The 24,423-nt window shown below is 37.5% G+C and overlaps 1 protein-coding gene and 1 long non-coding RNA gene across 4 annotated transcripts; one reads left to right on the top strand and one right to left on the bottom strand.

Moving 5' to 3' along the window:
* The first annotated feature begins 35 nt into the window (after positions 1-35).
* Positions 36-13,196, top strand: LOC146387320 (macrophage-stimulating protein receptor-like). 3 transcript variants are annotated; one of them, XM_084928846.1, is made up of 21 exons: positions 36-108; positions 821-2,101; positions 3,585-3,755; positions 3,884-4,003; positions 4,105-4,275; positions 4,415-4,581; positions 5,436-5,565; positions 5,678-5,814; positions 5,915-6,094; positions 6,183-6,282; positions 6,397-6,627; positions 6,778-6,924; positions 7,023-7,185; positions 7,577-7,669; positions 7,909-8,115; positions 8,200-8,280; positions 8,378-8,559; positions 8,665-8,774; positions 9,596-9,761; positions 9,866-10,002; positions 10,502-13,196. In XM_084928846.1, the coding sequence occupies exons 2-21, from the start codon at positions 905-907 to the stop codon at positions 10,725-10,727; spliced, it is 4,116 nt and encodes a 1,371-aa protein (XP_084784972.1). In that variant the 5' UTR covers positions 36-108; positions 821-904; the 3' UTR covers positions 10,728-13,196. The 3 variants fall into 3 exon arrangements, with proteins under 3 accessions (XP_084784972.1, XP_084784973.1, XP_084784971.1); XM_084928847.1 differs by having other exon boundaries at positions 72-2,101; positions 7,930-8,115; XM_084928845.1 differs by having other exon boundaries at positions 72-2,101.
* Positions 9,640-18,878, bottom strand: LOC146387319 (uncharacterized). Its single transcript, XR_014800271.1, has 4 exons — positions 14,714-18,878; positions 10,553-10,595; positions 9,885-10,000; positions 9,640-9,725 (listed from the first exon to the last, which is right to left on the bottom strand). It is a non-coding gene; the product is annotated as an uncharacterized LOC146387319 (long non-coding RNA).
* Between the last annotated feature and the right edge of the window lie 5,545 nt (positions 18,879-24,423).

Genomic DNA, 24,423 nt, shown 5'->3' with positions numbered 1-24,423 from the left:
TAGAAACTTCCTGTTTTTTTTGTTTTTTTTTTGACGTGAAGTCTTAAAGGAATGGGGGAATTCAATGCCACTGTAAAGTCATTGATAGAGGTATTCAGTCGCTGTCAGGTGAGTGGAACTTCACTAGCATACGTATCTCTGAGGGATTCAAATTTGTTAAAGAAGTTGTTAAAGATTTTTTAAATTTTATTGGTTCCGGAGAACTTTCAGTTATTGGTCCATGTTAATGATTCCTATCCAAACAGTTCGAGTTAATACAAATGATTCTAACTGTAGTAGTATCATGGTTTTCATCGGGAGTTATGTCATATAGTAATATGAAATTTACAGTAACGTAGTCCTATATAAGCCTCCATGACCGTTTTGCACTGATAATAACTATTACTTTTGTGTATTTGACACATGTAATGTAGTTGTTACTCTGTATGTATTTTGTGTAGTTTTGGTGGGCTGAACGCTCCCATGGTTTCTCCACATGTTACAACGCGTTGTTTCTTGTCCGCTTTAGATTGTATCGTTATCCTCGCAGATTCTTGTTGGGTTTTACATGCCGTGACTGTGTATATTAGGTAATACCACCTTTTAAAATGAGGCATTTACAGCTGAAGATAAGGAAATGCTTAATCAAGAGCCTCAAAAAGAAAAAGAAAAAAAGCAGCTGATACTTTCCTCCTTCCTCAGTTCTCCAGCTGTGTCTCAGATTAAGTAAGCTAAAAATGTTTACAGTATGAAGTGGAGAATCTCGGCTGAATATGAGAATCCAGTGGTACAGCTCCCTGTCTGGTAAATCTCAACATTCCTTCTCTGCTTTTTCTTGCAGCGCTCCCGCTGGTTCTCCAGAATGTTTTCTTCGAGAAAACTGTCTTATAGGTAGCATTTATTCACAGCAGACCATAAAGTGGAAATGGTCAGTTTGACTGCCTTGTTGACAGTATGGATATGGATGCAATCACAAACTGCCTTGGGGCAGCACACGTGTCCTTCTACACCTCAGAGTTCCATAGATTTCACTGTAACATATTCCCTGCCCCACTTCCAAACCCCAAAACCAATACAGAACATTGCAGTGAACCCGGATAATGAACAAGTTTACATTGGATATCAGAATGCGGTAGTGGGAGTCAACAGTTCTATGAATAAAATATGGGAGGTGAAAACTGGACCTATAGGCAGTCCTGATTGTGAAACCTGTCTGGCATGCGATGTAGAAGTTAAACCTGAGGACCCAGTGGATACAGACAACGAGATTCTGCTTTTGGATCCTGCTCTAAATCTAGTTCCATACTTGTACATTTGTGGAAGTACTCGGTATGGGATCTGTTACTTTACTGACATTACCCTTGAAGCTCCTGCACCTCAATGTTTATACACAAAAGAAAGGAACTCTCCAACCTACTGTCGTGACTGTGTGGCCAGCCCATTTGGTACCAAGGCCATGATCGCTGAAGATGGGCAGACATCATACTTCTTTGTTGCAGCTTCTGTCAATGACAGAATAACACAGACGTACCCAAGGAGGTCATTATCAGTGCTGAGGCCACTTTCAACTGAAGATGGCTTTGAGATGGTCACAAACGTGACAGTGCTTCCTGGACTACGTGACTCTTACAGCATTAACTACATCTACAGTTTCTCTGCCAAGGATTATGTCTACTTTCTTTCCTTGCAGAGGGAAAATCCCTACAAAAACGATTCAGCTTTTCAGACTCATCTGGGACGACTGTCTATTTCTAATCCAGAGATGTGGATGTACAGAGAGCTTATTTTGGAGTGTCGGTACGAGCCAAAGCGCAGGAGAAGAAGGAGAGGGGCTTTCAAGGGTACTGTTTATAATGGATTACAGGCAGCACATTTCGGGCAAGTCGGGAAGGACTTAGCTGATGAGCTGAGGGTAGCTGAGGGAGAAAATGTTTTGTATGGGGTGTTCGCGGAAGTAAACAAGCATGGCCAGCCTCAGAAGAACTCAGCCCTCTGTGCGTTTCCTTTAACTAAAATAAACCAAGAAATCGAGGCTGGTGAGGAGGCCTGCTGTAAGTCAAGTACAGAGCAGCTATCCAGAGGTCTCTGCCACTTCCAGCCATGTGAGAACTGCCCACATGAAGTGAGTAACTCTTTTTTTTATGCTCGAGTGTCATCAGAATGTCACTATATGCCCATACAGGAAATGGTTTGTCCAGACAAGCATTGTGTTATTAAGTCATTTGTGATGAGAGCAAAGTGGTTTACAGTACAGTATTATTATTTTCTTGAGCAATAAAGGATTGTATTTTCAAAGTAAAACTAAAGTTAGTCCATAAATCTTGAAAATGAAAATGATGTTTGCCTGCGGTAAATCTGATGAAGGTGATTGTGTGAGAGAGAGAGAGAACAGGGAGGGGTGGATGAGTCACTGGTGTGACCTGCATGTTGCGACACCATTACTCTGTTCTGTTTCAGTCACTGCTCAGTAAGTTTCAGTCTTTCTCAATGAAAAGGTGTGAACTGTTTGTAGTACAAGGCTTTGGTATAAAAACAGTTGCAGTTTCTTTTCATTTTAAAACAAATAAGTGAGAGGACACAAACTGCCTCAGGGCAGCACACGTGCCCTTCTAGTCCTAGCAGGTTAGTGGATTTCACTGTGGAATATTTCCTCCCCACCTTCCAAATACACAAACCAATACAGAAGAGAAAGGTACTGGACAGTAAAGGCAGGTTCAGCCTTATAAGAACATGCACACCTCTCTCTTGAAACACCTTGAATGTAGCTATGGTTTCTCACGTCAAAATAAAATAAAGGTGTGGTCTTTCCTTTTATGGCACTCAGTCTGTGTCCTTTGAGCTCCCACAGGCATGTACACCTACGGGAATGTGTGCCAGGAAACACAAGCTATAAATCCTGCTGATAAAAATGTGGAACTTTTAAGGGGAGGGTCAGTGTTGGACTGTACTCATCTCTATTTGAGTAGGAAATAGGATGAATATGAAAGAAGTGAGGGGCAAGGAGGAAGAAAATCAGTCAGAAAATATTAGTTAAAAGAGTCATGAAGCTGTCTTTAGAATCCCAGATTTTTACTTATTGAATCTGGTGTGTTCAATACAGTGAACTGTATTTCTATTTAAGCATTAAAGTCTGAGAAGCTCAAATGGTGTAAAAATTGGACATTGAAGTGAGAACTCAAATATGGGCATGCTGGAGCAGGTCAGCTTAATTACCTCACCAGTCTTGCAAATCCTGCTTTTTTCTGGATGCTGACCTTTTTTTTTAAACCAGTCTAACTCATGTTTTGCACGCCCACCATGCAAATGTTTAGTTTCAGCAGAAGACAGAAACTACTCTGAGAAACAGTCACCAAGTCAACAAAGCTGAGGTCACTGCTGTTTTATGACTTTCCACTCACGGCTTGTTACCATGACTGGAGGAAACTACAGCACTTCCTCTATAAATGAATAAAATTAAGAATTTTTTTCTATCCCTTTTTCTTGTCACACAAACACGTCTTCGTGTACTTATTCTAGAATGAGCCCAGTGCTGATAGAGGCAGATATGCTGAAGATGAAACTCCTTGAGCTGTCCATGTGTAAATGTGTTTTTTCTGCTTGTACAGAACTCTGATAGCAGATGCACTGATAAGCCCACTCTGGTGTCAAAGCCATACTACAGAGTCGATCTCTTCAACAGCGAGATGAGAAATGTACTGTTTACTTCAGTTCTGGTGAACACGATTGGGACTCATACGGTGGGCCATTTTGGCACGTCAGATGGGAGGATACTCCAGGTAACAACATGGTGTTGGGCTGGAGAGTACGCTGAAGTTTGAATGCATTATAAAGTACTGAATGTAGATGTTTTTGCTATGATTTCCATGAATCCTCGCGACATTACCTCTCTGTTTCACATGTTTAGGTGATTCTAAGTTTCTATAACCATATTATTTTTGCCAACTATTCACTGGGAGAGACTGCAGTGTTGAGGAACGCAGCTGTGTACTCTGAGGATTCACTTCTCTTTGTGGTTGGAAATAAGGTAACACTCGTAATACCTGCCACAGGTACTGCTTATCTCTTGATGAATTTTCTCTTGTATGTCTTTTATAACACCCTCATCTTACTCTCTCCACGATCAAGATGTTCAGGGTGCCTTCTACAGGACCAGGGTGTGCACATTTTAAGACGTGCCCCATGTGTTTGAACGCTCCGTCTTTCATGAACTGTGGCTGGTGTTCGGGAATCTGCTCAAGGCAGGAGGAGTGTAGCTCACAGTGGAACAAAAAGTCTTGCGGACCTATCATAACAGAGGTAGATCTGTCACTCTGTGTGACTCTGTGATAAGCCATTGCATGGTTAAACAAAATGAGTCATAAAGTTCCTCCAGTCACACTGATTATACATACACATAATTAGCTACTGATTTATGGTGGTAATTTTATTTTTCCAGTTTTTTCCTAAAATGGTCCCCGCTGGTGGTGTGACCGAAGTGACACTGTGCGGATCAGAATTTCAGTCTGCTCTGCGACCGGCCATCATCAGCGGCAAAACCCACATCGTTACTGTGGGCTCGGGGACCATGTGTGATGTCCTGCCTGAAAAGAGCAATAGTAACAGGTGAGTAGTTCAATCCCACGTGTAGTCCATTTCCTCGTGTTGGAAGTGCTGCTCAATGTGCTGCTCAGACTTAATTAAAAAATGACGGTATTGAGCTTTTTATTGGTTATATAACTGATGTATTAATTCAGACATATAAACTTCTGTTCTTAACATCTCAGTGACATCTTTGGTCAAATTTTTGTGCAAAACAATAATTTGGGGCTTATTGGCTCAGAGGAGGCAGGGAAAAAGATTATTGGACAAGAATGACAATAACAGCGTTGAGACTGACAGCGTAGTGATGTCAAGAACAGAAAAGCAACACCCAGGAAAGCAGGCAGATGAGTGATTACAGTTCGTCATTATTGAATTTAGTTGACCTCTTGGGTCTCAGAGTACAGGCTTATTTTTCTTCCTAGAGTTTCCAAAAGTAGAGTAGAAGGTAGAGCCTTGAGCTATTAGGCCTGCTCCTGTGGAATCAGTTCTAGTTTGGTTTCAGGAGGCAGATTAGATCATTAGATATATAAGTTTTCCTAAATGAGTCTGTGAAGGTTCTCAGTCATCCAGGTCATCGTAGTCTAACGAGCTTGGAAAGAAAAGCGTCTGGACTTCTTTGAGTTGATTGAAGACGTTTCACCTCTCATGCGAGAAGCTTCTTCAGTTCTAAATGTCAAATGGTGGAGAGTCCCAGATTTAAACCCAGTGGGAGTTTCCCCCCAAAGAGGGGGGAAACTTTCAAAAACACTCACTCCTCTCACATGATTTGTCTTTTATTTTGTTAGTTGTTTGTCATCCCTTTATGGGAAACATCAGATGGCTCATATTCTCTCATAGAACTAACAGACATGCCATTCCCTGTGTCTCTAATACAGACTGGTGTGCAAAATCAAGGAAGAGACACCAAACCAGGGACTCAACATCACTCTGGAAGTGAATGAGGGAGAGGTGGAGGGCATTTTCTCAGTTGAAGGCACAGCTCAGATTTCTGGCTTGTCATTTGTGGTGAGATCAATTTTTAAATGGCACCACCCATTCTGTTTTCTAATTATCAGAAATAATTTCTGTAATGCATTTTGGACTCACGATGTGATTTACTTTGTGTGTTTCTTATTAGACACCCAGCATAACAGAAATCAAGCCTGATTACGGGCCCTTGTTTGGAGGAACAGTGGTTACATTAACAGGCAGATATCTTAACACAGGAGTAACACGAAATGTCAAAATTGGAGATAAAAACTGCACCATTCAAAAGTGAGTAACATAGACGCTACAACACATTGGTTTTGCTGTGCATTTAAGCAGGTAGCCTTAGTTACGTATAGTTGGTTATTTGAATTTCTATTGCTTTCAGTGTTTCTGAAGGAAAGGGGACTTTGTCTTCAATCGTCTGCCACACAGAAGCTGCTGAAGCTGTTGAGGAACTACCTGTGAAAGTCATTATTGACAGCCTTCAAGTGAATGACACTAAGATGTTTTCCTACAAGAATAATCCTGTTATAAACTCTGTGTTTCCGAATTGCAGTTTCCAAAGGTATGACACTAAACTGGTCTAACTAATAGGCTTACCACCAAGTTCCTCATCAAAACTAGCAGGTATGCTAATTTATATTGCCTTACAGAGGCTCCAAGCTGGTGATAGAAGGTCAGAATCTTGATGTTGCTAACAAAATTGTGGTTGAGTACACTCTGAAATCTCACTCCAGTAAGCGTCTTCAACGGGTAAGTACGGTTTTGTAAAACTTTACTGGGATTTTTACTAATGCAGTTACATTTTTCAGTTAATTAATTTTAACTTGATTGCAAACAGCATATTATTTTTTTGTTTTACCTCAGGTTTGCAGTGGTACAAGAAATGCCACACACATGGAGTGCTGGGTTCCTGCTTTTCCAGAACAAATTCCAGATACCATTTTTAAAACTGGAGCGCTTTCTATTCACATAGATGGGGAAAATGACGTCTGGAAAAGTAACTTTTCCTACTACCCTAATGCCCAAGTCATTCCCTTTGAAAATGATGACAGTATATTACTTCTAAAACCAGGAGAGGACGAGGTTTCACTGCATGTATGTTCACACACTCATGTGCAGTTTTTCCTGCTCTGTCATTTGTTTGGCTATTTGTACAAAAACCTCAGGAACAGTAGTTGCATTCTTCACAAGACAACAATTACTGCTTGTGTTTTAATATTTAAACCCTTTTTCAATTTGTAACAGCATAAAAAATTGGATGCAGTACAAACATGTATGAAGATCACAATGACCATTGGTGATGCGGTCTGCAAAGCGCAGGTTTTGCAAAATGAGCTGACCTGCAGGATTCCTAAAGGCCTGGTTGTTCCCAGCAACGGGCTGCCTGTTAGGGTAAGAATCATCTGTTTAAGCCATCCTAAATCACTTATGGAGATTCATATTTAAGTAAATGTATTTAACAAGAGGGATCATATTTTCCACTGCTGCAGGTGTTTGTGAACCATGACGTTTATGATATGGGTACAGTGCTCTTTGATGACAGCTTCAACAACAATGCGATTGCAGGCATTGTCCTGGGCATCATTGCCGCACTGGTAGTAGGAGCTGCCCTTGCATTAATTTTTATGATTAATTTCAGGAAAAAAAAGAGAGGTGAGAAAGACTTTGCTATTTCATGATGCATTTCAATAAACTGACATACTTTACTAAGCAATCTTGCAACAAATTTTAATTACATGCATCTGTCAGTCGTTCTTAGCCGACCTTCGGCTGCTAACCGGTGCTTCACACATTATCCTCAGTGGATTCTTCCCTTGTGTCATTCACAATTTAGTAAAAAAAATTATATATAAAAAGCTCTACATGGCCAAGCTCATGACATAAGGTTTCAGCTAATCCACTGAGATCATATTCTAGCAGGTGGCATGAAGCACCTTGTAACTGTGTAAATTTATATGCACACCTTCAGAATGTATTTTGTCCCGTCCATCTCTATGATTTTTCTTTGTTAATTGATTTTGATTGATTGAATTCACCCCTCCAGCCACCATAGAGAATCGCTTATCAGCGATGATGTCACATAATCTACGCCTGAGCAACAATAATTCTTCTTCTCCAACAGATGACTACAGACAGGGTGAGAGATTCAAGCCATGAACTGATTCAGTTTAATGTGTCAAAGAACAACCTGACTAATAAAGTTATTTAGGAACATTATTATTATTGAGGAACATTATCAACTTGAGCATAGATAATCATTTTTTTTTTTATCCCAGTCCATTAAATACTTTCATGCTTTTCATTCTTCATATGTACTCAGATTTTATCAGTTATTTATTTGCCTGTTTATGTTTTTTCTCTAATGCATTACAATAGATCTTTACTATCAAACTTCAGGTTCAGCAGGACTGGCTTTCCAGGGTTTATTGTACAGTGCCAGCTCTGATCATCTGTCTGTTCCTTTGATGCCACGAGACAATATCTCAATGGTTAGCCTGAATTCCAATCTTCTTGAAGAGGTCAAAGATGTGCTAATCCCACCTGAGATGCTCTCAATTGAGGATAGTCAGATTATTGGCAAAGGTGAACCTCAGTATTGTACAATTGTTATTACTAGTTTGCCAATTTAGCACAGAATTCCTATAAGGCAATTTTCTTCTAATATAGGTCACTTTGGGACAGTTTATCATGGATACCTATTAGACAGCAACAAGAAAGAAATCCACTGTGCTATTAAATCACTGAACAGTAAGTGAATATCAGTTTATTTCATAAAAGAAATTGGTGTTTTGTGAGCTGCTGGCTGGTAGATTAAAGTATTTTATTATATATGTTTTATTAACAGGGATAACAGATTTCCAGGAAGTAGACCAGTTCCTCAGAGAGGGGATCATTATGAAAGGCTTTAACCACCCTAACATACTGTCACTGCTGGGTATCATGCTGCCCAAAGAAGGGCTCCCCCTGGTGGTTCTGCCATATATGAAGCATGGAGATCTGCGCCATTTCATCCGTTCTAAGAACAGGGTAAATTAAACTGTGGGGACTGTGAAGATGCTCTATTCACGCCATTACAAGTTTTGTCCTTAGATCTCTCTTTTTTTGTTTTTACAAACTCTTTGTCCTTTACAGAATCCAACAGTGAAAGACCTGATTGGGTTTGGTCTTCAGGTTGCCAGGGGAATGGAGTACTTAGCCCAAAAGAAATTTGTTCACAGAGACCTGGCTGCACGTAACTGCATGTGAGTGTGACTCATGCACTGATTACTGGCCTTGATATGAAAGACTTTGACTCACTACAAGAAAACGTATTTGTTGTTGGCCATAAGGGGAAATAATTCTGCAGTTTTAGCCGTTTTAAAATTTGTGAACACATTGTTGTAGTCAGTTGTATATAGCAAAATGAAATTATTTCATCATTTTCATCTTTTAAAATTATTAGTTATTTTCTGCAATGTTAAAAAAAGTATTAGATAAAAGTGACAAATGTACATTAACATGATTTTGAAAAAAAAAAAATCATTTTTATTTTAGATTCTTTTTTCTACATGAAAGATAGTTTGTATTTTATATTTGTATTTTATTGTACAGCACTTTAGTCAGCCTCGGTTGTTTTTAAATGTGCTTTATAAATAAACTTGACTTGACTTGACTTGACTAGATCAGAGGTCCCCAGCCTTTTTTGCATCACAGACCAGTTTATGTCCGACAATATTTACATGTACCGGCCTTTAAGGTGTTGCAGATGAATACAACAAAATAAAACAAGTACCGATACCAAAAACAGAAAATTTATTCATAACACACGGGAAAAATAAAATAAATAATAAAAAATGCTAAAAAGCCCGAAAAGCATAAATTTCACACCCGAACCTTAACTCTCACGGCCCGGTACCAAACGACTCAACGTGTATAAGCTTACACCATTAGATCTCATCATAGAGAACATGATTGATATTCACTGACACTCGTTGTACACGTGCTAGTCTACAGTTAGAAATGTAAAGTAGAAATATGTTATTTGAACTAGATAGTCCATTCTTAAGATCTTTTGTCTTGACAGGCTGGATGAAAACTTCACAGTAAAGGTTGCTGACTTTGGTATGGCAAGAGACGTCTATGCCAAGGAGTACTACAGCATTCAAGATCACAAAAGGGTGAAGCTCCCTGTAAAGTGGATGGCCATCGAAAGCCTGCAAACACAGAAGTTCACAACCAAGTCTGATGTTGTAAGTGTGCCTAATTAATCAAGCCAATGAAGATCATTTTAAATCAATCACTCAACCAATCAATCAATATACATACAATATATCATTCTTTATCTGTTTCATAGTGGTCATATGGCATCTTACTGTGGGAGCTGTTAACCAGAGGTGCTAGCCCGTATCCAGAGGTGGACCCCTATGACATCACGCAGTACTTGTTGAAGAGACGTCGGCTTCTGCAGCCACAGTATTGCCCAGACACCCTGTAAGAATTAGCACCCTTTCACTATCCCGTAGCATATGGGTATTATTAAGATAAGATAACTTATTGTCATTGCACAGTCATACATAGTACAATAGTGCAATGAAATTGGAAAACTGTCCTACGTCGGCATTATGTAACGTTGATGTGGCTTCAATTCCACCCTGCATACCTCTAAATCGCAGGGATTTAGAGATAGATTAGATTAGATTAGATGAAACTTTATTAATCCCTCGGGTGGGTTCCTCCGGGAAATTCAGTTTCCAGTAGCAAAGCACCGAAAGAAGTTGCATGTTACAGATACATTAAGGGGAATGAGAGTAAGGATATAAGCATAAATACACCATATATACACATATATAGATACAGAATATACAATAATCCTATGTTACTTTGTATTTGAGAAAAAACAATGCCCGTTATTCAGTAGTGTCTTCACCTGCTTACTCTTTTACTTACTCAGCTTTTCATTCAATAATTTACGCAATTATTCATTCCACAGCTATGTAATCATGCTGGCGTGTTGGGACCCGGAGCCCGAGTGTAGACCTACCTTCCATAGCTTGGCTACCGAAGTGCAGCGCATCCTGTCCAATCTGAAAGGAGAGCACTACATCAGTTTGAAGGTTACCTACGTCAACTTAGACCAGCCAAGGCCTTACCCCTCCCTAGTTGGAAGTGAAGCCACAACCTCAGACTTGGACACAGACTCTAATGGTAGCAGCTGAAGGTGCAATGACACAAAGCTCTTTGGCAGGATCACGGCATCCAGAGTTGGAAAACATACAAGAGAAAAGGACAGCTTATAAAAAATTTTATGTGTATAAACCCGAGCACGCTGAACATTTCACTACTGATTTATTTGACACTGTAGGCATTATAAACTCTAATTGGAGGGAAAAAACCCCACTGGAAGATTCATACTGGTTACTAAATTTTTTTTGTGACAAAATAGAAGCAGCATGCTGACTTATTTTCTATAACACGAGTGTGAATGAGACAAAATGAATGTAAAATAGAGCCTTGTTCTTAGACTTGCAGAACAGGGTTGAGTGGTACGTACATGGTGTTATTCACACATATAGTACGTGTCTCTAAATGTCTCTAAATCAGTACCTTAAACTTTGGGGACATATGAACAGTGACTTGTGCTCAGGGGTTAACAGTTTTTGCACCACAATTGTCTTGCCATATGGGCTCACTTAAATTGTTTTATTTAGGTCTGTAGCATGTAGATTTAAAAAGAATACATGTGTGCATCTTACATCACACATGTAAAATAACTCAGTCGACACAAATTTGGAGCCGCTGATACAAAAAAAAGCTCTGGGCCCAGAGTTATGAAAGTGAGCTTTTTGTCCTGTGTGGAAACACATCCATGCTTGTAATTATCACTAGAGGGCAACAAATGCCTTATTCTGAAGAAAACTTGAGTTGCTGGTGCAGTGATGTTCTGCACTACAGCAGTCGTCTCCACACAAAGGTGCCGCACAGTCGGTACAACTATATTTAACTAAACCTCAGAGAACCAGATTCACAGTTTCACTGAGTGAATGTAACACATTACGGTCTTTTCATTTCAATCAGCAAAATGTAACCTGCAAAGCATTTTGATGAATTTCTGTGCCTTTTGCTTTTAATTAAAATAATCTCCATAGTACATAGGACATTCGAAGGTCATTTATTATATGGGCACTGATTTTAATCTTCTATACTGACGCTGTAATGTGGTTTCAAACTGATTGTTTATTTTCACGGACTAGCTTTCCACCAAGAGCAATGAATTCAGTTCAAAGATAGTTGAGTTTTGTTATTGCTCCATTTATTTTTGTTGAATCAAAGACCAATCTGATCTTTTCAGTAGCTTCCACAGTCAAGCGGGGTTTTATACAAAATGCTTGATTCCATATAATCTTCTCCAAAAAGACTTATTGTGAATAAACAGTATGAAAAAACCTACAGCAGATGGGAAAACAGGAACATTCCAGCTTTTTAAAAAATCAATTTAAAATTTTATTCAGAGCACCGCAGCAAGTACAAAAGTTCTTCATGAAAGTGGATCGTCAAAGCTAAGATGAAAATGATGCTGAGTGCATTGACACAGGTCTGAGGCAGTGCAGCGCTTGTTCTCTGCCAGGTAGATGAGAGGAAAAACACAAAACTGTTTGAGGTCTGAATAATGTTAGCTCAACCAGAGTGAAAACTGCATGCCTCTACCTAATCTGTGTATCTAGCATTTGTAATACTCTATGAATAATTTATGGATCTAAAAAAAGATTTTCTTTTTCCATCCCTTGCCTTTAGGTACTGTAAAGGTGGTAGCAATAATGACAAGCTCTGGTTACACTCAGGTCCAGATTTTGGGAAAAAAAAATCTAATGAGCTGGCCTAAAGACTAAAGAGAATCTGTTTTTTCCCCCTATGAACATTGTGTAAGATGCCTTTATTTAAGTCATGTTGAAGCATGCATAGGATCTATTTTGTTTGTATGCTACTAATGACCTACAGGAATTTAAAAAATGGTTTTGTTATCAACCTTTTTTATTCAGATCATTTTAAAAATGTATTTTTAGACAGTATGTGATGAGCACGAGCTCATGCAGTAAGCACTCTAATCTTCAACTCAATGAACCTAAAGCAGTAGAAAGACACAGCACGTAGCTTAACTGTTCCTCAGACTCAGAGTTAAGCTTTTTTAGACAAGCGCTATAAACCACCAGGCTTTACAAAAAATATATATTTGTGACATAGCATGGATTTTAAATAAAAAGTGAAATCAATTTTGGGAATGAGAAAGGTTTTTTTTACATTGTTTTTCTTATGATATGGAAATCAGAGTGATTTTTTTCTTCTCCTGTGACAATATTTCTCTTTGCGTTTTGATTTCAGCAGACATGCTGAGCAACTGTCAGGTTTGGCACTACAAAAAGACACTATAAATGTGAAGTATGCTGTAAAAAGTGAAAGTAAATGTGCTCGGCTGACTATGTGTGAATAAACAGATGTCTTAATGGACTTCAGTTGAAGCCACAGTTGACTCATTTGTTGCTTACTGAAACTAAAGAAACTGATGACCGGCACTACCACTAGGACATCTACATAGCTTAAAATGGGTTGCCCTGTGATCTGTTACTGAATTTTGTGTAATTGGTGGCCTTGCAGAAGGATTTTAAATAAAATGCTCCTAATATTTCTGAGATTGATGTTGATGTTCCTCAAACACATAATCCCATAATCCAAATTATGCAACGTGAATGTATTTTCTTTAGAACGTACCCATGTTTGTTTGTTTTTCACACACATACACACACACACACGAACAAAGCAATCTAATAAATTTCTGACTTACTTTTCAAAACAGATATGCAAAACATCAGGTAAACCTCTGTTTCCTGATGTCATAATGACTTTGAAGTTGAAATGAATGCTGTTTGCAACCAGCAACTCCAAATGTAACTCCAACTCCAACTCTCTCTCTCAATTATATCTCTCTCTCTCTAAACGTGGCATTAGTCCATACCAGTTTAAGCCTGAGGACAGAACAATAGCAGACATTGGTATTTTTTCCAACAGGAGCTTCTTGATGCATGCTCAGCCATCCAGGTAAGTAAATGTCAAAAAGTTGTGGATGTTATGTTTTGATTTTCTCCAATCTTATAAACAGTAAATATAGTACATGTAGTACGTATAATACACATTAATAATTAGGAGGAAAAGAAGTTAAATGATGGAGGGATAATCATTAAGTGAATATTATTGTATAACTAACAATACAATGAATTTCAAAGCAACCCTCAGCATAACCACATCATTTCAGCTGGTCTGTTTATTCAGAACCACTAAATACTGAATGTTCCTCCTTCTCTTTGCACACACAGACACACAAACACCTTCCTATCCAAACCCACAGTGATGGGGAGTAGCTCAACTGAACAGAGAGCAGACCCCTAAAGTGTCTGGTCTAAAATTCCTTTTGTTGTCTACAACAGTATATATTTATAAATACTTTAAACTTTTATTTCACACTGCCCTGGTTTTGGAGCAGAGTTGGTTGAAATCTGCAAAGTATCATACAGCAGCTGTTGTGTGATCTGTGGCAAACTGGACCACAGAAGTAACAAACTTTAAGATTTCAGTGGATCTAAACACATAACAAACATAATTTGCACACTTACTTTGTGTATTCTGTTTCATAGCTAAAATAAGATAATGATAATTTACTATAAATTAAATAGTTTCATAGATATGCAATGCAAGTTCGCTGTAGAATCTTCCAGAATAACTGCACATGAATAGAGACATTTTTGTTTAAAATTAGAAGCTGAAGGAACGGATAAGGTGCCAAATTCTAAATGTTCCACTGTTTGTAATGTCACGGATGCAGTTGCCAGTTTATTTTGGCAGATGATGATGAGCTGAGTGACATGTTCAGCATTTGGTTTTTATGTTGGAGGTATCTGATCAGACACACTCCTCTGAGTTTTTTTAATAGACAGATAAACAAGAGTGAAGTAAAAAGAACTGCATTTGGAGACTGATCTTCAAACTCCAGAGAGGCAACAAACTTCTGCAGAACAAGCTTCCTGCGGTTTGTCTGTGACTGATATAATGGTAATGATACTGTATGGTGATTTAGTGAAGTTGCAAGTGATCTGCATTGCATCACTTGGTATAAAAAAGGCCGGGGAAGTGAGAGAAAATAAAAGAAACTTACCTGATTCACAGTTGTTGAGCTACTCCCTGCAGCTGTTTGGGCTGTGCATGCAATTCGCAGTCTGAGGTTTTCATCATTGATCAAGGTCTCCCTGTTTTTCAAGATGTTGCTCAGAAAAAGAGAAAAAAATGGGCTGAGAGAGACAGGGAAAGGAAATATGACACTATAACAAGATTGTGCAAGCTTAATTACTTACTAATAAGTTTGCATAAGGGTCATCAGCTTTCTTCTTGTTTACCTTTGTATACATTCATGTAACATTTAATAAATCAAATTTAAAGTCTTCTGTATGACATAATATTTACTCAATATTTCAAATTACAGAATATTATGCAGTCAAAAGGAATACATTTCACAGTGCTCTAAAGTGCTTCATTTTTATTTAATTGCAAAACATATATCATCGGTGATCTTGTATTTTCACGATAATATTGAAATAGTTCCTAAGTAATGGACTAATGTAACTGAGTCCTTTGCATGTTAAAAATCCCTCTTTTCTTTTCAGAATATCTTGCATACATGTTGCACGCTTTCTCACGTCTGTTCTCTGAACTCAGTCCTCTATCCTTGAGCTTGTGTACCATCAGTAGCTACCTGAATAGCGAGGCAGTCTTCCTCCCTCTCCCTTGCGCTTCTCCATTGTTGCAATGCATTCAGAGGGAGGATGAGGAGTTGGGAGGTCACAGATGGAGAGAAGTGTTCTGTTTGTTCCTGTCTCTGCTCTCTGGGTGAATGTCTCCACAGATGGGATTATATTGAAAAGCAAACACAAATTTGCAGAGCAATGAAAGTGCTTTAGAACCACAAGGCCATGCACACAGTTAACTGTTCTTGTTTTTTTCCCCATTTGGAGTTTTTCATTAGCCGTCATCAGTGCGCTAATGCATTTTCTGGCTTACAAAACGCACATGTGGATTACAGTATTCATCCACATACTGAATGTGTTATTATGATAACAAAACAAATCTAATTAAATGAGATTAAATATTGACTGCATTCTAATACCATATCCAGTCATTGCCATCAAAACTCATGCACTCTGATGACTCAGTGGCACGGGTAACCATGAAAATGTATATGCACATAGAAACTCTGAACATCATGCGTACGTTCCTACAGTTTTAACTTCAGTCACACAGATTCATTGTCCCTGACTCCTTTTATCCTCCTTCTATTTCAGTGGATAGGCTCACAAAGTTGTGCCTACTGTGAATTCCTGGTTAGAATTAGCTTCCATAGTGACAGCTAGGAGGTATTTTTTATGTATATGCCAAATATGTTATTATATAACTAAAATAATGGAGAATTCCTTTTAGCTGATAAATACTTTCTTTAATGTGAATGTGTGATAAAATACTGTCAATAAAATAAATTATGTTTGTTTTTATTTTACCATCAAGTTTGCCATCATCTAATGGGTTTAAAACGTGATTAATGTGATTCAGCTTGCAAACCTGTGTGTGATTTATAGGTATTCATGGGCATGCACTTCTTTCATGCTGGATATGTGCTTTGTGCATGCATTATATTTTATTACTGACTTTATTATTATTGAACAGGCTAACCGTTGATGTACCAACAAAGGGAAAAACACAATGTTGTCCTTTAATGTCCTATTAAAATATAATAACATAGAGTGAAGGAAACGCATCATTACCTTAGTACAATGATTTAATAATGTACATTAGTTGCTCATAATTACAATAAAAACAAGTTCTTATTCTGCATTCCTATTCTGAATGATGTGACCTACTTGGCACTGTGCTGTTCTGTGCTATGCTATGCTTTCTCCACACTGAGTTTGGTTATTTATGGATACATCTTTGGCCCATGGTGTTTTCAGGTGACAGAATACAATCCTGAACTCATGGCATGCTAATGGCTTTCCTTTCTATTTAAACTTAAATATGGAACAATCAGACAGTAATACAACCCATAAGACAAACCTTAAACATCCAGATTGAGCTGAAATAAACTCTTAACACTTCAATCATTGTGACATTACATGACAGTTAGACAAAGTTGTTCCTAATTACATTAATGCAATGTGTCTTTTTTTTTCTTTATGGTATCATAATGAGTTTAATTAGTAACACCTGTGGTGTTATTAACTACTTTTTCAGCCCAGATTGGCTGTTATTAAAAGGGTCTATTGCAAGAAGAACACTGAGTCATTACTGTTGTTCATCAAGGTTGTACAACAGAGAGTATAAACTCCATCAAACCGACCTTCCCAGTTATTAGGGTAAACCTAATACATGATGGACCTTAACCAAATTTCTTACAAACATAGATCAATCTGAGGCTTTCTTTGTGTTTATAAATAAGAAGAAATAAGAAGCTAAGTTAGCCCCTATAGTGTATCCAACACTAAAGGGAACTTCTTACATGCAGTCTCAGTACTTACTCTTGTATATATCTTTGTGCATCTGCAGGGCAGAGCAATTGATTTTTCCCAGCGGGCCACAATTAGGGCTTAATTGTAACATCTACTCTTACCAGTAGCAGTTCATAAAGAGATCAAATTAATATTGAGCAGAACTGTGTTTAGCTTATTGGTGCAATCCTCCACAACAGTCCCAGTTTCTCACATGGCCCCCAGGAATCTTAATTGCTCACACCTGGCCTACTGTATGCTTTGTATATGTATACAGAATTGTTACACAGCTTTTTTCCACTCTGGTATGGAGCAGCCTGAATTGTTTACATAAACCTGTAAATATTTGGACCATGGTTGGACAGGAAAGATGGGTTTGGGGTAGCAAAATTTAGATTTTAATTTAATTTTATTTTATTATTAATGGGTTAATATGCGTATTTACATAAATAATGCATTATATACAATGCAGAAATATCAATATACATATATTAATATGCATTTGATTTTCTCAGTTTTTCATTTTAATTAAAGTATATGTGAGTGTCTTATCTCGATAACAAATATTCTAAATGGTCATATTTATCTATTCGGCTATAATATTTGCTGTCTTAGTTGCATAAACAAAATATAAAGTATGTATAAAACTAGCAAAAATGTTTCATTGAAAAAGTCTGGGATTGGGTGATAACCTGGCTGACCAGTCCCCTACCTTCAAGGCTGTTAACAAGTGTTGGAGGAATTTCCTGCTTTGCTAGTTTCCTGCCCAGGAACAATGTAGCAATAGTTTTGGCTCCGTCAGCCTGTAAAAGTCACACTTAACATTTGCTGAGAATGTGTCAACTTTTAAATTTCACACCATGTCCCAGTTTTGGAAGCAATTTTACAGTATGTGATATATTTAAATGCCTTGAAAGAATTTGGAATGAATGGACAAAACCATTGTTATACGTGCTGTATACCTTGTCCAATATAGTAGATGTTTTAAACAAATTACATGACTGTCTTGTGCTAAGCTTATGGTCAAGTCGATAACAATAAAAATTAAGAACTATGTCATAACTGCTATCAAGCATAAAAATCTTAAAGGCTCATTTAAATTCTACTTATATTTCAATATTAAAATTATATTATTTGAGTTAGATTTGTTTTTCAAGTATGAAATACTCAAATTTCTCCTTATACCCAAAGGAGACACCAGAGCGGTCCAAGGAGTTCACACTGATCATAAACTTCAAACAGAAAGGCGCCAGCTTTCCTCATTACATTCATTACATACGCCTGTCCTGCTGTACCGAACACCAACAAGACACTTTCCATGCGTTCTTTAAATGTCACGTATTTTCAGTGACCAAAACCCACCAATTTGCCCACGTTTACAGAGTTTACATGGAAATTTGTTCATGACAGGGGAAAAATGAACCACGTGAACCATGTTAGCATTCGTTACCAGAGTTCAGACAGGTTTGTAGACAGAAAATGTGGATAAGAGAGATTTTCTGTTATGCTGATATGTATTTGTCTTCCAAAAGCCCTGTTGTTGCTTGTGAGCCTGTTGCTATGACAACCATCATTTGATACCAGAGGTGTGTAGGAAGGCAGAGAGATATGGTTGAAAATTAGCAAACGGCTTTATGCATGTTTTATAATCTATTCATAATTTTCACGTATGACTGTTTTGTCGAGGGAATAAATAAAATCAGACTGGAACACAAATATACATATGTGAGAGAATAACACCCATTCAAGTATTGAGTAACTAACGGTTATTTTCCATCCCATGATTGATTAGAAGGATTGTTATACTGCATTTCCCAAAGTGAATACATCACTGGGAATACTCTGAATATATGTATATATATGTATATATATGTATATATATATATGTATATATATATATATATATATATATATATATATATATATATATATATATATATATATGTATATGTATATATATATATATATATATATATATATATATATATATATATATATATATATATATATATATATATATATATCTGTTAATGCATTAACTCACTGAATTGTTATATATATATATGTATGTGTATATATATATATATATATATATATATATATATATACATATATATCAATCATCTTCATTATGCGGATATTGTAGTGACCTATATCTCTCTCTTGGTACCACCCAGTACCTGCAAGGAACATATTTATTTGATTAAAGGTCAGCTCATTCAACTGAAATGTAGACAGATTATATGTTTCTCTTTATAGGTGTAACATTCTTTTGTGGGTTGCAGAAGTAGAATCTGTAATATTAATCATCGACACTGAAGTTTCATAAAAGACACATCCAATATCTTTTTTTTGTAGACTTAATCTGCTCACCCCCCTTTTTTTTTTTTTTTTTTTTTTTTAACTATAACAGTGTATCAAGTGTAATATTTCTGCATCCACCATAGCCTGCAGCAATTAGGAAAGAGTCCCACTGTTTATGAAAGTGGTTAACTGCTGGTGAAGACCCAAAGGCAAGCCTCATAAACTGTGAATTAGCGCAAGAGAACTCAGAGATAAATTGCCTTTCAACACAAGCACAGAGACTTCAGTACTTATTAGGATATGAAACCTTTAAAATTCGCTAATTTGTTCATTGTTGTTGCTTTGTTCCACGAACAGTGCCAAACAATGTAGTGCACCAAACTAAAGTTTGCTCCCCCAAATTTCCCTCTCTTTACTAAAATTTAGGAGCATGTTACATGACCTGATATTTTTCCCGCTTAGCTCACTTCGACACATGATGCGGTAGATTATTATGGGGTGTTTGCTTTGACACAGAATACATGCATGCATCACTAGTTATGAGCTAATCAACATCATGGACATCCAGTCTCACTGTGTTGGGTAGCTATGGTAACCTCAAAGAGCACCAAATGTTCTGCTTGAAGTGTGAGGGTATCATCTGTGACACTGAGCCTGCTTTCCTGTAAGGAGGCAAAAACCAATCAAATTTCAAATGACTTCTCCAACTGTTTGTGGCTGATTACTCTTGAGGGTCAATTTACCTAAATGTCAAAACAACAAAAACAAACAACAAACTCACAAATGATCGCAATTACTAAAACATCATGGAGAGGTCCAGTTGAATTTGTTCACTGAGATTCAGTTTTATCAGAACACTAAGGACACAACACAGGGAGGGATACATTGCTGCTGATTATTACTTGAGCAGGTCAAAGCTCCAATATAATAAATGGAGACTAAATGCATGATACTAGAGTATTAATTGAAACATTATTGTAACTTGGATTTGTTGACTAGCTTGAATATTATTTTACGTCCATCCATTTTCCTCAGCTTATACAAATCATAGTTGGGGCTGGAGCCTACCCCAGCTGTTGTAGGGCAATAGGCGATGCACACCCTGGATTAACATAGAGGTAGATAACCATTCACACCTGTGGTTAACATTCATGTCTTTGGACTGTCGGAGGAAGCCAGAGTACCGGGAAAGAACCTACACAAGCACAGGAAGAACATGCAAACGTTACAGAGAAAGACCCTGACTTGGATACAAACTCAGGGCCTTCTTTCTGTGAGGTGGCACTGTTAAGCACCTAAAACAACATTAAAAACTAACATTTACTTGTGGTTTTACTTTTAAATGTAAAACACTGCATTTTGTATGAATGGATAAATGACAGTGAATACATACACTATCATGTTGTATGCTCTAATCATTACAAGAGTAATTCTGTGTAATGCACCAAGACTAAACATATTATTGTAATGTAATCAAGTTAAAGATATCCTTTTTAAAATATTTAAAGGTCTTCTCATTTAGAACCCTTTCTGCCTTACTCCACATTATTATTTTAATTTTAACATTGGTCTTCTGCATTAACCTTCCCGCTGGACTACTATTTGCATTTTGCCGCAGTGTTTATATGTTACATTGAATAAATGGGAATGTGTTCACATGAAGTCTTTCTTTATGTCTTAAGAGACTGCTGTAATAGCTGTCAAGGTCTCCACTAATGCTTGAGAAGCATGCCTTCAGTCCTTCAAAGGTTTTCATCACAGACCCCATGACTATTGGTTTTGGTTTCTATGGCAACTAAGTTAAAATATAAGTTGACTCATCTTTTTACAAACATGAGTACAGCATTGTGAAGAAAAAAAAATATTTTGGTCAGAAAAGGATTTAAGAGCAAAGCCTTTTCTGCAAAGAAGTGAAAAAATAAATAAATACATTTTTTTCTTTTCAATAAAACAGTGAAGAAATTGTGCTGATTTAACAACATTGTTTGATCTGCTGGAATAACTTTTTTCTGTCTTTTCTCAAGATCTAGAAGATGTAACATAATGTACTGGGATAAATTCTTGTCATGTCTGGTGTGGTATTAACAAAACCCACTCTGTATTTGAAATCCTTCACTGAAGGAACTGATTTCAGACACAGACAAAAAGACAAACATCTTGGACCTGTTAAGCAGGGAGCCATTTGAGTCCATTCACAGACTTACAAATGCTGGATTAACTACATGCAGCCATGGTAACATAAGGATGAGCAGAGCATTGAGTAGTTTCTGAGAAGCACAGTGAGGTAGTGCCTGCGAGCTTAATGACGCAGATTCCACTTTTGCGTATGCTTTTACTGTATGACCGACTAAAAAGCCTGTGGTTAATTACGAGTGATATAAATCACATTAGGGGAATATAGTGCATGTTTTGTTCAGGAAAGAACTAAGTAGAGAGTGTTTCTCTTTATTAGATAAAAGATATTTAACATCCTTTCAAATGCACAAGGCAAAATAGCTTTAACAATGGGTAGTTATTAATTCTGAATTCCGCATTCATAAAAATGATACAGCCTATTGCCGTTAACCGAATTTGCGTTTATGCGACTGCAATGACTGCTGAAGGTCGAAATCCACATTAATGTGATTCACTTTGAAATGACTGTCTGTGCAAGTTTCTCATCGTGACACAATGAATTAGACATGTAACTAATAAATATCCAACATTAGATGGCGCAAAAAATAAGAGTAAAGTGTGCACAGTGAACCAAAGCTCAGAGATACGAGGGTCTTCAGGCCGACGAGACTCAATAAATGTGAAAAATGTTTGTCTAAACTTTCGAGGCGCTAAAATCATTGGATTTTAATTTAAATTCAGCAGCAAGAATTAAATTACAACCAACCCCAGAGTCTCTTAGATCTGGAAATGATGCTCATGGTTGTTTTAAAGATACCTGTTGTGAGATTTGTTAGTGCAAAATGACTTGCACTACAGTTTCTTCTATCAAATGGCACCACACTGCAAAATCCTTGTCCCTAAGAGGCTGTTACTATGGTGACAGCACACGGACAACATTGATGTCAGAGCCAATCTTGCAGTTGTATCGAGCATGTGGACATACAAATATTCAAATGTAAACACGGGTGTGGAGTAAATACATATTCTACACATGTTGCAATCCTTCATTATACATATCTAAAATGACCTGCTGTCCTTCAGCTCCTTTGACAATGAACTAGATTTATATAACACTTTTTTGGACTTGCTGACCACTCAAAGCATAGAGAAGTGTCACGTCTCAAGGCTGTCACACTAGATTCTTTATGACTGTTCTAGACAGTGTCTCAAGCACCCTGGACACTCTCCAAATATCTTTTATCTAATAATATTGGTTTTCAGGAAATACAGAGGCCCCACTTTTGATGAAAACTCCATGCAGTCTTGTTAATTTTCATTAGAAAAGGTGCTTCTTTTGCGGCACTTTTAGTGGGAGTTGTATTTCTGAGCTCTTTTAGCTTTAAATGTTTGATTTTCCACTTTAAAATTTAATGGATGGCTGGAGAGAGGATTTTAAACCTATAGCAGTTTATAAATTTTGACAACAGTATATAGAATTTCAGGATTCCGATTTGTGATACAGCACAACTTGTACTCCTAAGACAACCAGAAATCTGGAGAGGCATATATTACAGGGAGTCAGAAAAGAGAGAGTAGGTGGTTTTGTGGGTAGGTGGGGAGCAGGTTAAAGATGCTCCACCACACTCTTTCCAGTTATCCCAATGGCCTTTTAGCGGCATTACTCATTTTCGGAAAGGAGAGACACTCCTGTTATATAAGGCAGTGCTACAGAGTCTGCCTACAATCTAAAATCCCTGCAGATCCTCTGCATACCTGTACATAATTGCAAAGTTACTTATGGTGATATCTGTTTTCACTGCACTCAGCGAGCTCTAAAAATGACAGATTTCTGTTGTCTAAACTAACTAAACTTTATATGCATTAAAAATATGAGCGGAAAGAACCATGTAATAGATGTTTATTTTCAAACCTGCGCATTTTCAGCAATTTCACCATGACACACAGCACCCACACGGTCTGTGAAGAGGTTGAGGATAGCACCTGCTCCAGAAGTGTGTTGTTAATGTTATTTCTACCTCATGTAATCACCTCTTCAGAGGCTTGAGTGAGCCCTGTACCAGTATCAGCTCAAGAGATGAAAAACAAAACTGTGCTTGGTGATCCTTTTTTTTTCTTGCACAGGTTAATTTTTATGTTGTGTAGCAGCTCTGGATAAGGGATACAGTTAATGTACTAAACTAATCTTGTGTTACTCACTTTACTGCCAGTTATTTCCCAAAGATACTTTGGACTGGCATTCTTGTACTCCCTGGCTTTCGGTTTGATCTGACAATCAAGCTGCATGGACATAAACCTTCAATCCAGTTCATCACAGCAAATTAAAAGGCATCAGAAATCAATACACTTTAATAAGTTGTTAAAAATGGATATGAATGTGCTCTGTGGAGAAATAAAGGAGAAAGCATGTTGCCTCCTAGTCAGTTGCTTAACATAGCAGGTGGTTTTTAACACGAGTATAGGCTATACTCTGGAAAACATATTGGAAAATATATCATAGACAGCTTGCAGTTTTTGTGAAGTTGAAGGTACTGCCCTAGTCTCATTGATACATGACTGCTGGTTGCTAGTAAGAGCTGCTTGTGTTTGAGATGTTTTCCAGTCAAACATCTTGCAGGATTACTTGATCTTTGATGATGGTACTTTATCTATGTATCTTCCTGCAACTCTAATTTCATGACCAAATATGCTGTTATTTGGTTAACCACAAAGTGTACTGAAAGTTCACCCTAAAGGTAGGCTGCACCGTTCTTTCTTCAGGGATGAAAGAAATTTAATGAAAGGAAATGGCCATTTAAAATGGAATTACTTCCAGTCTTCCTCGTGAAAGTAGCAACGAGATTTTCGTTCTATAAAAAAAGAAGCTTTTTTCCCCCTGTTCCTCCAAGCCCCATTTTGAGACATCTCCCTAAAT

Source organism: Perissodus microlepis, chromosome 5 (assembly GCF_051167445.1).
Source record: "Perissodus microlepis isolate ML-2025 ecotype Zambia chromosome 5, ASM5116744v1, whole genome shotgun sequence".
Taxonomy (NCBI): domain Eukaryota; kingdom Metazoa; phylum Chordata; class Actinopteri; order Cichliformes; family Cichlidae; genus Perissodus; species Perissodus microlepis.
The sequence above is the reverse complement of the archived record's forward strand: the minus strand, read 5'-3'. Positions and strand labels throughout refer to the sequence as shown.